The sequence below is a fragment of the Anomaloglossus baeobatrachus genome, chromosome 8 (assembly GCF_048569485.1).
Source record: "Anomaloglossus baeobatrachus isolate aAnoBae1 chromosome 8, aAnoBae1.hap1, whole genome shotgun sequence".
NCBI lineage: Eukaryota > Metazoa > Chordata > Amphibia > Anura > Aromobatidae > Anomaloglossus > Anomaloglossus baeobatrachus.
This window is the reverse complement of record NC_134360.1, coordinates 102,343,539-102,359,510: the sequence shown is the minus strand read 5'-3', so window position 1 is coordinate 102,359,510 and position 15,972 is coordinate 102,343,539. Positions and strand designations below refer to the sequence as shown.

Sequence of the window (15,972 nt, the reverse complement as noted above, 5' to 3'; positions counted from 1 at the left end):
TGAGTGAGCGGCTGATCACCCGGCGGCCGGCTACTGTGAGTGAGCGGCTGATCACCCGGCGGCCGGCTACTGTGAGTGAGCGGCTGATCACCCGGTGGCCGGCTACTGTGAGTGATCAGCTAATCACCCGGCGGCGGACTACTGTTAGCGATCAGCTGATCGTTCACAATAGTCTGCCGACGGTAAAACTGTAAAAAAAAAACAAAAAAAAACCGAATTGCGTTGTTTTGCAGCATCCGTTGCATCCGTTGTGCCACTATATGCAACACATCCGTTGCATCCGTCACACAACGCAATGCAACGGATGCCGTTCAACGCAAGTGTGAAACTAGCCTTAGATGCCACTGTCAATTGCTCACAGCAGCATGCAAGTGGTTTGAACAGGCACCGGGTAACAAAGATGTAATGTTAGAATAGTGATATAAATTTACTAGACAAAAGAAAGGGTGGATTAAATAGAATCAATACAGTTTGCACAATTAAGCAATTTGTATTTCTGGTAATTAATTTTTATTATTGAACAACTATCCTTCTGTTGGTCAAGCCAGAAGGCTAATAAACCTGAATGCTTAAAGTAAAAGTGAGGTTTTTCCTTTCTTAGGAGAATATTTAATTGTGCAGACCTGTGCAATTCAATAAGAAACATTTTTCCATCTCAATGGTTTATATTTATCTGTTAAAGTGAGAATAACCACCAAACAACTCAAAATGTATAAAAATACATTTGACAAAAATATCCGTGACAAATACAGCCACAGTTCTTTCCAATAACAGTCAATAGCCTTCCATCCAGGTGTCTGTCAGTTTCTTAAAGGGAACCTATCAGGTGCAAAATTTACCCAGAGCCACAAGCAGTTCTGGGTACATATTTGTAATCCCTGTATAACCGTCCCTGTATCTAGTAGCATAGATAAAGAGATCTTTAGAAAAAGTATTTCTAAAGATCCTGTATGATATGCTAATGAGAACAGGGACTAGTCACAAAGGCATTAGTTCCTGTGCTCATTCCTCCCTCTTAGCATGCTATTCAATGCCCACTGTCCAGCGTCATCAGCGGAGATGCGCGTGCCTGTGTCCATCGCGCTGCCTCAGAACTCCAGGCTTCGTGTCAGTGTGCATGGATCAAAAAGGCCCTCGCTTCCGGTCATTCGCACTATGAAGCCAAATTTACGCGTCCTGGCTTCAGAGAGGTCTAGTGCCCATGACTGGGAGTGCGGTGACTTCTAATCTATGCGCACTGACCATAAGCCTGACGTTCTGAGGCAGCGCAATGGACAGGTACGCACATCACTGCTGATTTAGACGCTGGCCAGTGGGCATTGCATAGCATGTTAGCACACCCCTATGGGCATCATACCATGCTAAGAGAGCGGAATGAGAGCAGGAACTAACACCCATGCGACTACTCGCTAGCCTCATTAGCATAGCATATAAAAGACCTTCAGAAATACTCTATCTAAAGATCTCTTTAGCTATGCTACTAGATGCAGGGACAGTTAGGCAGGGATCAGCAATATGCACCCAGAACTGCTCGTGGTTCTGGGTGCATATTGCCCCTGACAGGTTCCCCTTAAGCAGATTCTGAACCATATCAGTCCTGCTCAGTCTGGAACAGCTCATTTACATATAAGAAAAACATGGATTTCTCTGGAAAAAGACCTCAGATTTCAGATAGAATATAATTTTATTCAGCTTTCTACAACCTGCATGCCCATATAGCCCGCATGTAGATGTACTGGAGATTCCCTTTAACAATAACAGCCCATATCAGTACCCCAACTCCACCATGCTGAGATCTGAGTAGAAATTGAGGTCTATGCCCAGTACTAATCAAGCCACACAACGATCCATCTGGTCCATGAAGAGTCACTCATTTAATCAGTTCATAAAACCTTTTAACAACCTGCCTTCAGATATTTTTTGGACCAGACTTGACCTTTACACTTCTATGTCTTGCAAGTTGCAGTACTGGAATATGACAGGGCTCGAGCAAAATTAGCTCCGGTCACACTAGGTTTCATTCTTCTCAAGTCTTTGGCAGTTAATGTGCACCTTTTTTCTCAACACATTTTTGTGACCCTGTAGACTGCTTGCAACAAATCATCTGATGGTTTTGTGATTATGCCCAATATGTTAGCAATTTTGTGAGTGCTGCATCCCTTTAAGACTTAACAAATTTTGACTTTACAGAGTCAATTAAATCTCTGTCATGCCGAGGTGAGGGAACGCCCAGTGTGTGGCACAACACACAGGGGGAAAACCAGGGAAGATGTAGGGGAAGGCCCTGGCAATAGGGAGAGGGGTCATCACCTCATACTCAAATGTGACTGATCCCTGAGCTCCCCAATGTCCCTAGAAGGTTCCTTCCCTCGTGCGCAGTCACGTGCCTAGGCCCATGCTGACCCTGAAGTTACCCTGAATAGTAAGTAGGTAAGTGAGACACTAGTTCCACTACTAAAATAAAAGAAGGAAAGTAAGAAAAATATGGTGGGAGAACACGCACCAAAAGATGATTTTGGGTATTCAACAGAAAATCTGTTCCTCGGAGTCTTCATTGGAGGACAGAGGAAACCATGGGTATATGCTGCTGCCACTAGGCAAAAATGAAAGTTAACTCCTCCTCCGCAGTATATACCCACCTACTGGCAGGAAGTTATTCAGTTAGTGCTAGATAAAGCAATAAGACAAGAATTAGTTTTAGTAATTAGGTGACTGATATTAGTATTTGAAGAGGCATAAACATATTAGGGTGGGTGCTGTATCTTCCAATGAAGACTCTGAGAAAGAATATACAGGGAGTACCCAAAATCTTCTTTTCTCTATCGCTTCGTTGGGGGACACAGGAAACCATGGGATGGTCCAAAGTAGTCCCTTAGGGTGGGAAAAACATGGCCAGTAAACTAGGTTATTGATTTACATTAACTGCTGTCCGTAAAACCTTCCTGCCTAAACTTGCGTCAGCTGAGGAGTAGGTGTTTACTTTGTAGAACTTGGGAAAAAAAGCATGAAGAGAGGACCATGTGGCCGCTTTGCAAACTTGTAAGTGGGAAGCCTTATGACGGATGGCCCAGGATGCTCCCACTGCTCGTGTAGAGTGAACCGTTACTCCTGAAGGGAGTGTCTTTTCTTTTAGTCAGTATGACTCGAATGACAGAATGCGTCAATCTAACTATAGTGGATTTTGAGGAGGCTAGGCCCTTGCGATGTACACCAGGTATGACAAAAAGTGAGTCTGATCATCTAAAGTCCTTGATCCTGTTAAGATATTTGCGGATTGCTCTGACCAGGACGCGTTTGTTTAGTACGGCTTCTGTGGGATGAGAGGGTGTCGGGCAGAATGAGAGAAGGATGATTTCCTCGCTTAGGTGGAAGGAAGAGACTACCTTGGGTAGGAAGGTAGCTACTGGTCGTAGTTCGACTTTATCTTGATGTATAATTAGATACGGGGCACGAGAGATAGCGGCAAATTCTGACACTCGACGTATGGATGTAATGGCTACTAAGACTGACTTTCCATGTTAGCAAGAGCAGTGTTGTGTCTTGAATAGGCTCGAAAGGTGGCTTTTGTAGTGCATTGAAGACTAGATTTAGATATCAGGGATCTATTAGGGGGGCCTAGAATGAGCTACTCCCTGTTGGAATGTTCGGACTTGAGGTTGAGAGGTTATGTTTTTCTGAAAAAGTATGGAGAGTGTGGAGACCTGTCCTTTGAGGGAACTGAGGCATAGTCCTGAGTCTAACCCTGACTGAAGGAAAGATAGGAAACTGGGTAGTCCGAATGACAAGGGAGCAACGTTTTTGATTCACACCAACGGAAAAAGGTTTTACTAGGTTCGGTGGTAAATCTTTGATGTGGAATATTTCCTTGCCTTTATTATGATTTGTATGACTGAGTCGGATAACCCTAAGCCTTTTAGAACAACGGCTTCAACAGCTATGTCGTTAAATTGAGAAATTGTGAATTCTGGTGGTACAGCGGGCCTTGGGAGAGTAGGTCTCGACAATCTGGAAGTTTTAATGGAGCATTGGCTAACAGATCAATGATTTCTGCGTACCAAGACCTTCTTGGCTAGTCTGGTGCTATCAGTATGACTGCCTTGATCTTCTTTACTATTCTGGGGATCAATGGAAGAGGAGGGAAGAGGTACGTTAGCGTGAACTGTGTCCATGATATTGCTAGAGCATCTGACGCCACTGCGATGGGGTCGCGAGTTCTTGAGACAATACAGGGAACCTTGTTGTTTCTGGATGCCATTAGGTCGACATCTGGCTTGTTCCAAAGATGGCATATTTGGTTGAGAAGTGTGGGCTGTAGTGACCGTTCTCCCGATGCTAGACCCTAGTGGCTTAGGTAATGTGCCAACCAGTTCTCTACTCCTGGGATATGGATTGCTGAGATCAGTGGTACATGGTTCTCTGCCCAAGTTAGTATCAAGAAGGCACGGCAAAGCTGTAGAAAGATAAGGCGCAATAGGGTCTTACCCGGTAGACAAAAAGTGGTGAATGTCAGGAAAAACACTCACCTGGTAGGGTTGTGATAGTCACAACTCCTTTGAAAGCATGTAGATAACGTGGACGGCAGCGGTCCCGCAGCAAGGAGTGGTTTAAATCAGCAGGAGAAATGCAGGATTAGAATACCGCGCCAAACCACAGGAGTCCAAGTGAAGATAGTAAAACTCTTTTCTTTATTTTCACAGGTCTTTACACAGGTCTACGCGTTTCAAGGACATATCCATCCTCTTCCTCAGGACAAATAGTGATAGTATTCTCTGCACATTTGTCCTGAGGAAGAGGACGGATATGTCCTTGAAACGCGTAGACCTGTGTAAAGACCTGTGAAAATAAAGAAAAGAGTTTTACTATCTTCACTTGGACTCCTGTGGTTTGGCGCGGTATTCTAATCCTGCATTTCTCCTGCTGATTTAAACCAAGTTAGTATCAGTCATACTTCTGCCATGACTCTCGGGCTTTTGTTTCCTAAATCTCCCAACGACCTTGAATGGTGAGGTTTTGGAAAACTGCTCCCTAAGCCTGTGAGGCTGCAGTCGGCCGTGATCACTAGCCAGTGAACAGAAAGGATTGAATGTCCCTGTAGGATGAGTGGTGACTGCAGCCAGTACATTAGAGACTGTTAAACCTGTGTCAGGAGGTGTACTGATAGGTCTTAGTGATGACATTGACTTGTTTCACAGAGACAGAAGCACTAGTTGTAGGTGTCTGCTGTGAAATTGGCTGACTGGAACTGCCTCAAAGGAGCCACCATCATTCCCAATATCTTCATGCAACTTCGAACGGAAACTGAACTGGACTGTATGAGTAGCAATGTTTGCTGTTGTAATGCTACCCTCTTCTTATTCTGTAAGGAACACTGTGGCTTGCACAGTGTCTAATAACATTCCCAGAAATATTAGATGCTGCTTGGGAATCATGGAAGATTTTGGTCTGTTGATTATCCAGCACGGACAAGATAGGGTTTCAGTGGTAATGTTTAGACTTTCAAGGCATGATTGAGGAGATGGGCCCTTGATTAGTATGTCGTCTAGATAGGGTATGACTAGGATTCCTCTGGCTCGTAGACTGGCTATTGTAGCTGCCATGACTTTTGTGAAGACTCTGGGAACAGTTGCTAGGCTGAAGGGTAGTGTGTTAAATTGAAAAGGTGTCTGGTCTATAGCAAGGCGCAGGAACCTTTGGTGTCTGTAGTAGATGGGTATGTGTAGGTACACATCTTGGATATCTACTGAGCACATGAATTCTTGGGGTTCCATAGATGATATTACTGGTCGAAGAAACTCCATCTTGAAGTGGCATATCTTGACTGATTGGTTTAATACCTTGAGATCCAGAATAGGGCGTACTTCTCAGTCTTTCTTTGGTTCAACAAACAGGTTTGGATAAAAACCCATGAAACATTCCCCTGATGGAACCGGGACAATTATTCCTGCTTTTTGGATAGTGGAGATGGCTGAATAGAAACCCTGTATGAGATATTTTGCTTTTGGCAATTGGGATAGCACAAAACTGTGCTGTGGTGTCAAATTGAATTCTATTTTATACCCCGAAGTGACAATTTCATAAATCCATGAGTCGTTTAATTCTGAGCCCCACACTTCCTTGAAGAGCTAAAGTCGTCTGCCCACTCTGAAAACTCTTGTTTGTCATGCAGTATTGAACTTGTTTTTGAATCTGAATGATCCCTGTCCATTCTGACGTGGTCAGGCTGGATCTGGTTTGAATGAAGGCTTGTTCTTTTCTTGGTGCGCAAAAGTCTTTTCTTGATTCAAGCTCCTGTTGGGAAATTGGTGAAAGAAGCGAAAAGTTGTGAATTTCCTTCTGTTGGAAGGTGCTCTTATCCTTTGCTGAGGAAGAAAGGTATTTTTCCACCTGTGGCCTCGAGGATAATCTGCTCTAGGCGATCTCCGAATAACCGACCTGGTAGTCTGGTGATAACTCTTTCAGCTGTGGTTTTGAGTCACAGGACTCTGCGGATAGCTACCATGTTGGCCGCAGCTAAGGCTGAGCAGCTAGTGATGTCAAGGGAAGCTGACAATTTCCCTGTATAATTATTTGACTGGCGAGATCTCCAAGTTCTTCTGTTGGAGCTCCATTGGTGATTCTGTCACGGAGATGTTTGGACCATATGGAAATCGCTTTAGATACCAAAACATCTGAGGCAAAGGGATACAGGATGTCCATGCACACTCCTCATTTGAAACGTTTGTCAGGTTGTCCCCCATTCTCTACCTACTCTCCCTCTTGGAATGCTTTCTGATCAGAAAAGGGCTGGTGTTTGTTTAATTTTTCTAAAAGGAAAATAGACTGCTTTTCTGAGGGGAATTAGTCTCTGTAATGTTTAAAGGTCTAGTTAACGGCCTGAAATAAACTGTTTACTATATCTCTCAACTTTGAAGACTGGTCTGAGTCAGAATCTGAACCCTATGTCTGATTCCGTACTGGACTGTAATCCCTGCAATATAAACATTTCTACTGTGGCTGGAGGTCCCTCTGAAAAAGTAAATGGAGATCTGGAGGGTGACGCGTTACGGGTTTGTTTTCCTAGAACCTGTTTGCGATCTGCCACATTGGGAGGAGCCAGCCAGTAACCCTGATTCACCCTCAGAGGAGATCAGTGTTCCAGGATTAGTATTTTGTCTAGGTAGCTTTAACACAACCGTAACTAGGGTCTGCGATACTCTGGTTAGGTCGGCTACAGACTGTGAGAGAGTTAAGGCCTAGTCTGGAGTAGAGGACCCACTCTGAATTTGTCTATTGGCGAGGGTCACCTGCGCGGCAGGTACTGTGGAATTAGTACATTAGGGACATAGGGATGTGGCCTGGGTGGAGGATTACCTGGACTTGAAGGTTGAGCAGGCATAGTAAGAAACTATGGTTACTTGGAGGGCGTATCTTCCCCTGTATTGGACATAGTGGAGTTACAGTGAGGAAGAATGTGGATATATCTATAACTGTGAGAAAGGAGGCCTGTGTCTCTATTGTAGCAGATCCTACCCAGATTCAGATGTTGGATCCTGCTGAAGAATGTGCCCCCCACATGTGTCTGTGATGCGATCTGGCTGGTAAATAGGAGCTGATCTGGTGGAATTTAACCACCGGCTGTTATATTGTTACAATTAGTGGGAGTGCCTCACTCTGATTGAACCACACTCTGGGGGGCTCTACTTCTCTGAATTACTCGAAGTACGTGCAGAAGAGGGCATGTCAGGCTTCTTCGGTGCTAAGGAGAAACGAGACATGCACTGGGTAAGATATCTGTGGGAGCTTGTCTTAAGCCGACCTGTGTGACTGCGCAGAGGAACAGACAATACACGATGGGTAAGATGGCTGCGGGGGTGTATTAAACAGGTCTGTGGCACATGTTGTAAGATAGCCGAGGAGGACGTGTCTATACTCCGTCCGCCGATGAGCTGTGCTTTATCACAGCGCTGCACAAGTGTGATGGTAAGAAGGTTCTGGGATCGTCCACTGGAAGCCGGTGAGAAAGTGTCAATATGAGCAGTGTTTGCTGCTGCCTCTGTTATAGGTGAGCGGGTTGTGCTGCCCAGGAGCCCCTATGCTGACGATGGGAAGGGGTTGGAATTAGGAGCTGAGGAGTACCTTAATTCCTTGAGCTTGGTACCTGGCTCTTCCTTGACTGTTCTCTTCTGTCTCCTGGCCGCACATCTCTGTGGTAGGCGAGCGGGCTGGAGAATTGTGACTAGGATTGTTATGCTTCCCCGTCCAAAACACTAAGCTCCAACGCTTTAGTGTTATATGATCCTGCCTTCCAGACCTGAGAGACAACAGTATGACTGTTTTCATCCTGTGCTCTCAGTCTCTAGGTGGGAAGACAGTGACTCATTATACCATGTTGCCCTCACAAGACATTTGTTTTCTACAATAGAAAAGGAGAGAATATTAGTGCTAAAAAACAGCGATTGTGGGAAAAAAACAGGGCTGAGAAAAAATCCCCGTGTCCCACCTCATACTGGACACCAAGCTAGAACAGAATAGCTTCCTGCCAGTAGATGGGTATATATTGTGGAGGAGGAGTCAACTTTTATTTTGCCTAGTGGCAGCAGCATTATACCCATGGTTTTCCTGTGTCCCCCAATGAAGCGACAGAGAAATATAAACTTAAAGCGCACAAATCAGCAGGATTTTCCTATATAACCTAAATCCAGTGATATACTGGCACTATCAGGCTTATTCTCTACATACCTTTAGGTGTCAGGTTTTGAAATCCAAGAACGTAAAGTTTGTAAAATCAGCAGCTTCTTGAGTGACAGCAGCTGCAGCAGCTGATAGCTGAGGTGGGTATTCATATAGTTATCCCCTCCCCGTTATTTATGCTAATTCTATTATAGAATCGATTTACTTTGTGACCAAAAGGACCTGTGCTAATGTTCAACCCATAATACCAGAAAGGGCGGGGCCCCTCAGACAACATAGCGAATACTAGGAAGCAACATTTTTCTGTTGACTGATGCCCCGCCCCTTTTGGTCTCATGGGTATGACATAAGCACAGGTTATCAAATGGTTTGATAACACAAAAAGTCGTAAAACTTTAGCACAGTTTTGCGTTTATGCCAAAACTTTGCAACTTTTCAAAGCTTTTACGCCAGAATTCTGGGGTAAAATCTTTGAAGAATTAAGGCCTAAGGCTCTAAGTTTTCCATTGGTTGACATTTTTATGATAGGTATGCAGCAAACAGAGTCAACCATATTCATAAGCCCAACGCCCTTTATGCCAGACACAATGAGTAATGGTCACCACGTAGGCTTGTTTACCATTTTTAACCAGTGGCACTGGAGGAACAGGAAGTAGATTATATTCATGAACACCTTGGACTATGGTTTGCTTTATTCTTTCTTAGGCTATGTGTGCACAGTGCGTTTTCCGCAGCGTTTTTGGGCTCAAAACTGCATGACTTTGCTTCCCGAGCAAAGCCTATGAGTTTTCATTTTTGCTGTCCGCACACAACTTTTTTTGTAAGCTGTGTTTTTGAGCTTAAAAAAAAAAAAAAAAAAAAAAAAAAATGGAAGTCAATACTTTCCTGCGTTTTTTCTGCGTTTTCCCGCCCATGTGCAATGCATTAGAAAAATGCAGCAAAAAGCAGCCAAAAACGCACCAAAATGCGGTAAAAACACATGCGTTTTTAACGTTGCGTTTTTTTTGGCGCGTTTTTGCCGCGGGTGCGTTTTTATGCTTTTTGTGCGTTTTTAGCAGCCAAAAACGCAGCGTCAAAAAAACGCAGCGTGTGCACATAGCCTTAGAAGGCAGAAACGGTTAATTCACTAAATGGGAGCCCTGACTCTTATATAAGAATTCACACATACTCCTCCACCAAGGAGCAAGTGATGAACAAGCAAATTTCATCATACTGGTAGAGGTCTTAAGAAGACACCATATAGCTATTTTGTAAGCAGTGCAATATGTGTGAGGTTATACTACAGGATGATAAACGTATCTAAGTCAGAGAAAATACACATACACACACAAATTAAATGCTGATAAAGGATTAGAAACAAACCGGTTTAAAAAGCTCTGTAACAGCATCACCATAATCACAATAAAGTTTGCGCAGGGCTGGGCGATGCGATGACTCCTTTCGCTTCTCCTCTATAAAAGATGAGTATATGAACATTAGAATGCAGAATAATTTACACACACAGGGGCACATGAAACTCAGTTGTTGAAAAAGCATAAAGTCACGTCTTCACATGCAAATATAGCAGCTTTGATTGCACCGAGATTTTTCCTCAGATGTCTACACAAAAGCAATCTGATCTAACATGCATCCTGAACATTTTTTTTTTTAACGCAAAAGCGGATCCTGTTTTTCCAAAGAGAAACACATGCAAACGCATGTGTTATTTTACAGGATCCTGTCACTTGAAATTATGGGCAGGAATTTGGAGTCATGTGATCGGGAGTGAGGGGAACTGAATGTGAAGAGAGAGAGCGAGAGAGCGCGAGAGAGAGAGCGCGAGAGAGCGCGAGAGAGAGAGCGCGAGAGAGAGAGCGCGAGAGAGAGAGCGCGAGAGAGAGAGCGCGAGAGAGAGAGCGCGAGAGAGAGAGCGCGAGAGAGAGAGCGCGAGAGAGAGAGCGCGAGAGAGAGAGCGCGGAGAGAGAGAGAGCGGGGGGAAAGAGGGGGGGAAAGAGGGGGGGAAAGAGGGGGGGAAAGAGGGGGGGAAAGAGGGGGGGAAAGAGGGGGGGGAAAGAGGGGGGGGAAAAGAGGGGGGGGAAAGAGGGGGGGAAAGAGGGGGGGGAAAGAGGGGGGGAAAGAGAGGGGGAAAGAGAAAGAGAGAAAAAGAGAGAAAAAGAGCGAGAAAGAGCGAGAGAGCGAGAAAGAGCGAAAGAAAGAGAAAGAGAGAGAAAGAGAGAGAAAGAGAAAGTGAAAAAGAGAAAGAAAAAGAGAAAGAGAGAGAAAGAGAAAGAAGAGAGAGAAAAGAGAGAGAGAGAAAGAGAAAGAGAAAGAAGAAGAGAAAGAGAGAAAGAAGAAGAGAAAGAGAAACAGAGAGAGAGAAAGAAAGAGAAAGAGAGAGAGAGAGAGAAAGCGAAAGTGAAAAAGAGAGAGAAAAAGCGAAAGAGAGAGAAAAAGAGAAAGAAGAAGAGAAAGAGAGAGAGAGAAAGAAAGAGAGAGAGAAAGAGAAGGAGAGAGAAAGAAAGAGAGAGAAAGAGAAGGAGAGAGAAAGAGAGAAAAAGAAAGAGAGAGAAAGAGAGAAAAAGAAAGAGAGAGAAAGAGAAAAAGAAAGAGTGAAAGAGAAAGTGAAAGAGTGAAAGAGAAAATGAAAGAGTGAAAGAGTGAGAGAGTGAGAAAGAGAAAGAAAGAGAGAAAGAGAGAGAAAGAGAGAGAAAGAGAGAGAAAGAGAGAGAAAAAGAGAAAGAAGGAAGAGAAAGAGAGAGAGAGAGAAAGAAAGAGAGAGAGAAAGAGAAGGAGAGAGAAAGAAAGAGAGAGAAAAAGAAGAGAAAGAGAAAAGAAAGATAGAGAAAGAGAAAAGAAGAGAGAAAGAGAAAAGAAGAGAGAAAGAGAAAGTGAAAGAGTGAGAAAGAGTGAGAAAGAGTGAGAAAGAGTGAGAAAGAGAAAGAAAGAGAAGAAAGAAAGAAAGAGAGAGAAAGAGAGAGAAAGAGAGAGAAAGAGAGAGAAAGAGAGAGAAAGAGAGAGAAAGAGAGAGAAAGAGAGAGAAAGAAAGAGAAAGAAAGAGAGAAAGAGAAAGATAAGATAAAGAAAGATAAAGAAAGAGAAAGAGAGAAAGAGAGAAAGAGAGAAAGAGGGGAAAGAGAGAAAGAGAGAAAGAGAGGGAAAGAGAAAGAGAAAGAGAGAGAGAAAGAGAGAAAGAGAAAGAGAAGGAGAGAGAAAGAGAAGGAGAGAGAAAGAGAAGGAGAGAGAAAGAGAAAAAGAAAGAGAGAAGGAGAAAGTGAAAGAGTGAGAAAGAAGTGAGAAAGAGTGAGAAAGAGTGAGAAAGAGTGAGAAAGAGAAAGAAAGAGAAAGAAAAGAGAGAGAAAGAGAGAGAAAGAGAGAAAGAAAGAAAGAGAAAGAAGAGAAAGAGAAAGAAAGAGAAAGAGAAAGAAGAAGAGAAAGAGAAAGAGAAAGAAAGAGAAAGAGAAAGAAGAAGAGAAAGAGAGAGAGAGAAAGAGAAGAGAAAGAAGAAGAGAAAGAGAGAGAAAGAAGAAGAGAAAGAGAAAGAGAAACAGAGAGAGAGAAAGAAAGAGAAAGAGAGAGAGAGAAAGAAAGAGAGAAAGAGAAAGTGAAAAAGAGAGAGAAAAAGAGAAAGAGAAAGAGAGAGAAAAAGAGAAAGAAGAGAAAGAGAGAGAGAGAAAGAAAGAGAGAGAGAAAGAGGAGAGAGAAGAGAAAAAGAAAGAGAGAGAAAGAGAGAAAGAGAAAGTGAAAGAGTGAAAGAGTGAGAAAGAGAAAGAAAGAGAGAAAGAGAGAAAGAGAGAGAAAGAAGAGAAAGAAAGAGAAGGAGAGAAAGAAGAGAAAGAGAAAGAGAAAGAGAAGAAAGAGAGAGAAAGAGAAAGAAAGAGAGAAAGAGAGAAAGAGAAAGAGAAAGAGAAAGAGAGAGAGGGAAAGAGAGAAAGAGAAAGAGAGAGAGGGAAAGAGAGAAAGAGAAAGAGAGAGAAAGAGAAAGAGAATGGAGAGAGAGAGAGAAAGAGAGAGAAAGAGAGAGAGAAAGAGAGAGAGAAAGAGAGAGAAGAGAGAGAGAAAGAGAGAGAAAGAGAGAGACAAAGAGAGAGGAGAAAGAGGAGAGAGAAAGAGAGAGAAAGAGGAGAGAAGAGAGAAGAGAGAGAAAGAGAGAAAGAGAGAGAGAAAGAGAGAAAGAGAGAAAGAGAAGAGAGAGAAAGAGAGAAAGAGAAAGAGAGAGAGGGAAAGAGGGGAAAGAGAAAGAGAAAGAGAGAGAGGGAAAGAGGGAAGAGAGAAAGAGGAAAGAGAAAGAGAAGAGAGTGAGAGAGAAAGAGAGAGAGAAAGAGAGAGAGAAAGAAAGAGAAAGAGAGAGAGAAAGAGAGAGAAAGAGAGATAAGTGAGAAAAAGAGATAGAAGAAGAGAATAGAGAGAGAAGAGAGAGAGAAGAAAGAGAGTGAGAAAGAGAAGGAGTGAGAAAGAAAGAGAGAAAGAGGGAAGAGAGAAGAGGGAAAGAGAAAGTGAAAGGAGTGAGAGAGTGAGGAAAGAGGAAAGAAAGAGAGAATAGAGAGAAAGAGAGGAGAAGAGAGAGAAAGAGAGAGAAAGAGTGAGAAAGAGAGAGAAAGAGAGAGAAAGAGAAAGAAAGAGAAAGAAAGGAGAAAGAGAAAGATAAAGATAAAGATAGAGAAAGAGAAAGAGAGAAAGAGAGAAAGAGGGAAAGAGGGATAGAGAGGGGAAGAGAGAAAGAAAGAGAGAGAGAGAAAGAGAAGGAGAGAGAAAGAGAGAGAAAGAAAGAGAAAGAGAGAGAAAGAGAGAGAAAGAAAGAGAAAGAGAGAAAGAAAGAGAAGAAGTGAGAAAGAAAGAGAAAGAGAAGAGAGAAAGAGAGAAAGAGAAAGAGAAAGAAAGAGAGAGAGAGAGAAGAGAAAAGAGAGAAAGAGAAAAAGAGAGAAAGAAAAAGAGAGAAAGAGAAAGAGAAAGAGAGAGAGAGAGAAAAGAGAAGGGAGAAAGAGAGAAAGAGAGAAAGAAAGAGAAAGAGAAAGAGAGAGAGGGAAAGAGGGAAAGAGGGGAAAGAGAGAAAGAGAAAGAGAAAGAGAGAGAGAGAGAGAGAAAGAGAGAAAGAGAGAAAGAGAAAGATTCAACTGGACACTGAAGGAGCAGGACACTGTAAGATGAGCTCCTGATTCAACCAGAGTTTATACCTTATAATGAGCAGATTGGAGGACATAATACGGAAATCTACAGATATGACGGAGTACTAAGCACACTGGACAAACTTTTAAGGACTTTAAGCAATGACAAGAAAAATCACAAGAAAAATTAATACACAGATGGAAAAGGAGGACAAGATTGCCTAGTGGAAACCCAGCAAACAGACACCATCAAACCCTACCAGCACAGCGCATCCCCAAGGTAAGGGCTCCATGCCAATACACTGCTAAAATAAGAATTGATCGTATATTACGCATTAGAAAATATAAAAGAAAGCCCTTTAAAATGAAAACAACACGGGGATAGCACTGTAGTCAATGCAGGAGACCTGGAGAAGGCAACTGGAGCCAGCAGGGGGTCTGACACATTAGAGATAACCTTCCCTGAGAATGCCAAATCCAAGAAAGCTAGGAAAAGCCATAAAACTGGACTCTATGAAGAAAAACCCAGAGACACTACTAATAGACTTGAATGAACAGGGGGAAAAAACAAATCTGTTATTCTACTCAGGGCACCATGAAGCCTGGGACCAGACTCTCAGCAAACATTACAAGAACATCAAAAAACGGGCATTAGCAGGGGCAAACAAATTAGAGTACAGGATGAGGAGGACCCTGAGACCTTTAATCTCTCCATAAATATGTATAGAAATGGAACTATCATGGTCCAAGGAACGGAACAAAAAATGGAGGAATTTCATCAACAATTCCTGCACATTAAAAAGCAAGTGAAAACCCTAATGAAGGAAGGAAGCATATCCACAAGTGACCAGACAATCTCCAGCCCCCCCCCAGCCCCATCTACATCCCAATCATCCCAACCCCCCAGGGATATACTCAGAGACTGCCTGTCCCAATTAGAATGCGAGTTTATTCAATTCAAAGAAGAATTTCAAAGAAGCCAAGGTGAGAAAAATGCAAATGACCAACTGAGGGGGGGAAAATATCAAGTGTGAAAACAGACCTGTGGGAATTGCAAAGGTCACTTCAAGGGCTGCAGGAAGAAAATGCATACCTCAAAGAAGAAATAACCCAGCTAAAATCCTCAATCCTACAACAAAAAAACAGAGAGGGCACCTCAAAGTATAAGCACTCCCCCAAAACAAATGCCTGCACCAACTACCCCGGTGCCAGATATATCACAGACCTGCGACAACCTCAGCCAGACGGACGCTACACATAACCCCAGCAATAACAATACAGCCCCACCAGCACAGCAATCAGGGTGTCCAACACCCCTGGACCCAACAACACGAAGGAAACCCCTACCATCAACCCCATGCAATGAAAATGCATCATCACAACAAACAAAGGCAACCAACACTCAGAGACCCAACACACAGAAAACAAATGGCCCAAAATAAAACACTGGATCCTGATATAGTCCTAATAATAGACTCAAATGGGAAATACCTGGACACTCAGAGACTGTTTCCGACGGCTCGGGTTACAAAAATTCACTGCTCAACGATCCCACAAGGCAGAGGAGGTGATCAGTAACCCATATTTCACCGAGCCCACACACCTCATACTACACACTGGCACAACGATATCCACCAAAAGACAGTCACAAAGGACCTATCAAAACTCGCACTAGCAGCCCAAGCAAAATTCCCCAGAACCAAAATAATCCTGTCTGGCCCTGCTTCCAAGGAAAGATGTACACCAACAAATAACCAGCAAATCAACTCAGAGCTGGCCGCCAGTATTACCTCAGCACCAAACATACAGCTGGCAAGACACCCCGAAATAACGCTCCATCACCTCTATGACGACAAACACCTCATAAACAAGGAGTCAGCCATCTAGCAAGAGAGCTAAAGGACATGGTTCTAAACAGACCTCCAAGACCACAAGCAAGACACCCACCAAACAGATGGCAGCCCACAGAGACCCCTGGAGAGAGTCCACAGAGATGGCAGAAATACTCAAGACCACATGCCCCAAAAATGGCAATACAAAGCAACAGAGGGCAGCAACATGGCAGAAATAAGGACATTGCTCAACACATTGTGCAGCAAACTCTTGGGACACTACTAAAATATGCCACCCAAACCCACCACTAAATCCGGTTATGTCCTATGAAAAATCTATCCTTCCTCATTATAAGGTATATCAACTAAATATGACATCCTTAGTTATC

The 15,972-nt window shown here is 43.3% G+C and overlaps 1 protein-coding gene across 5 annotated transcripts in view; it reads right to left on the bottom strand.

Annotated features, from left to right (window-relative positions):
• L3MBTL2 (L3MBTL histone methyl-lysine binding protein 2) overlaps nucleotides 1–15,972 on the bottom strand; it is a 331,885-nt gene that overhangs the window by 99,917 nt on the left and 215,996 nt on the right. For all 5 annotated transcript variants that reach the window (XM_075321932.1, XM_075321928.1, XM_075321933.1 and 2 more), the window contains one exon: nucleotides 10,033–10,121. In XM_075321932.1, coding sequence (XP_075178047.1) covers nucleotides 10,033–10,121 — 89 coding nt within the window. The remainder of the gene's footprint in view (nucleotides 1–10,032; nucleotides 10,122–15,972) is intronic.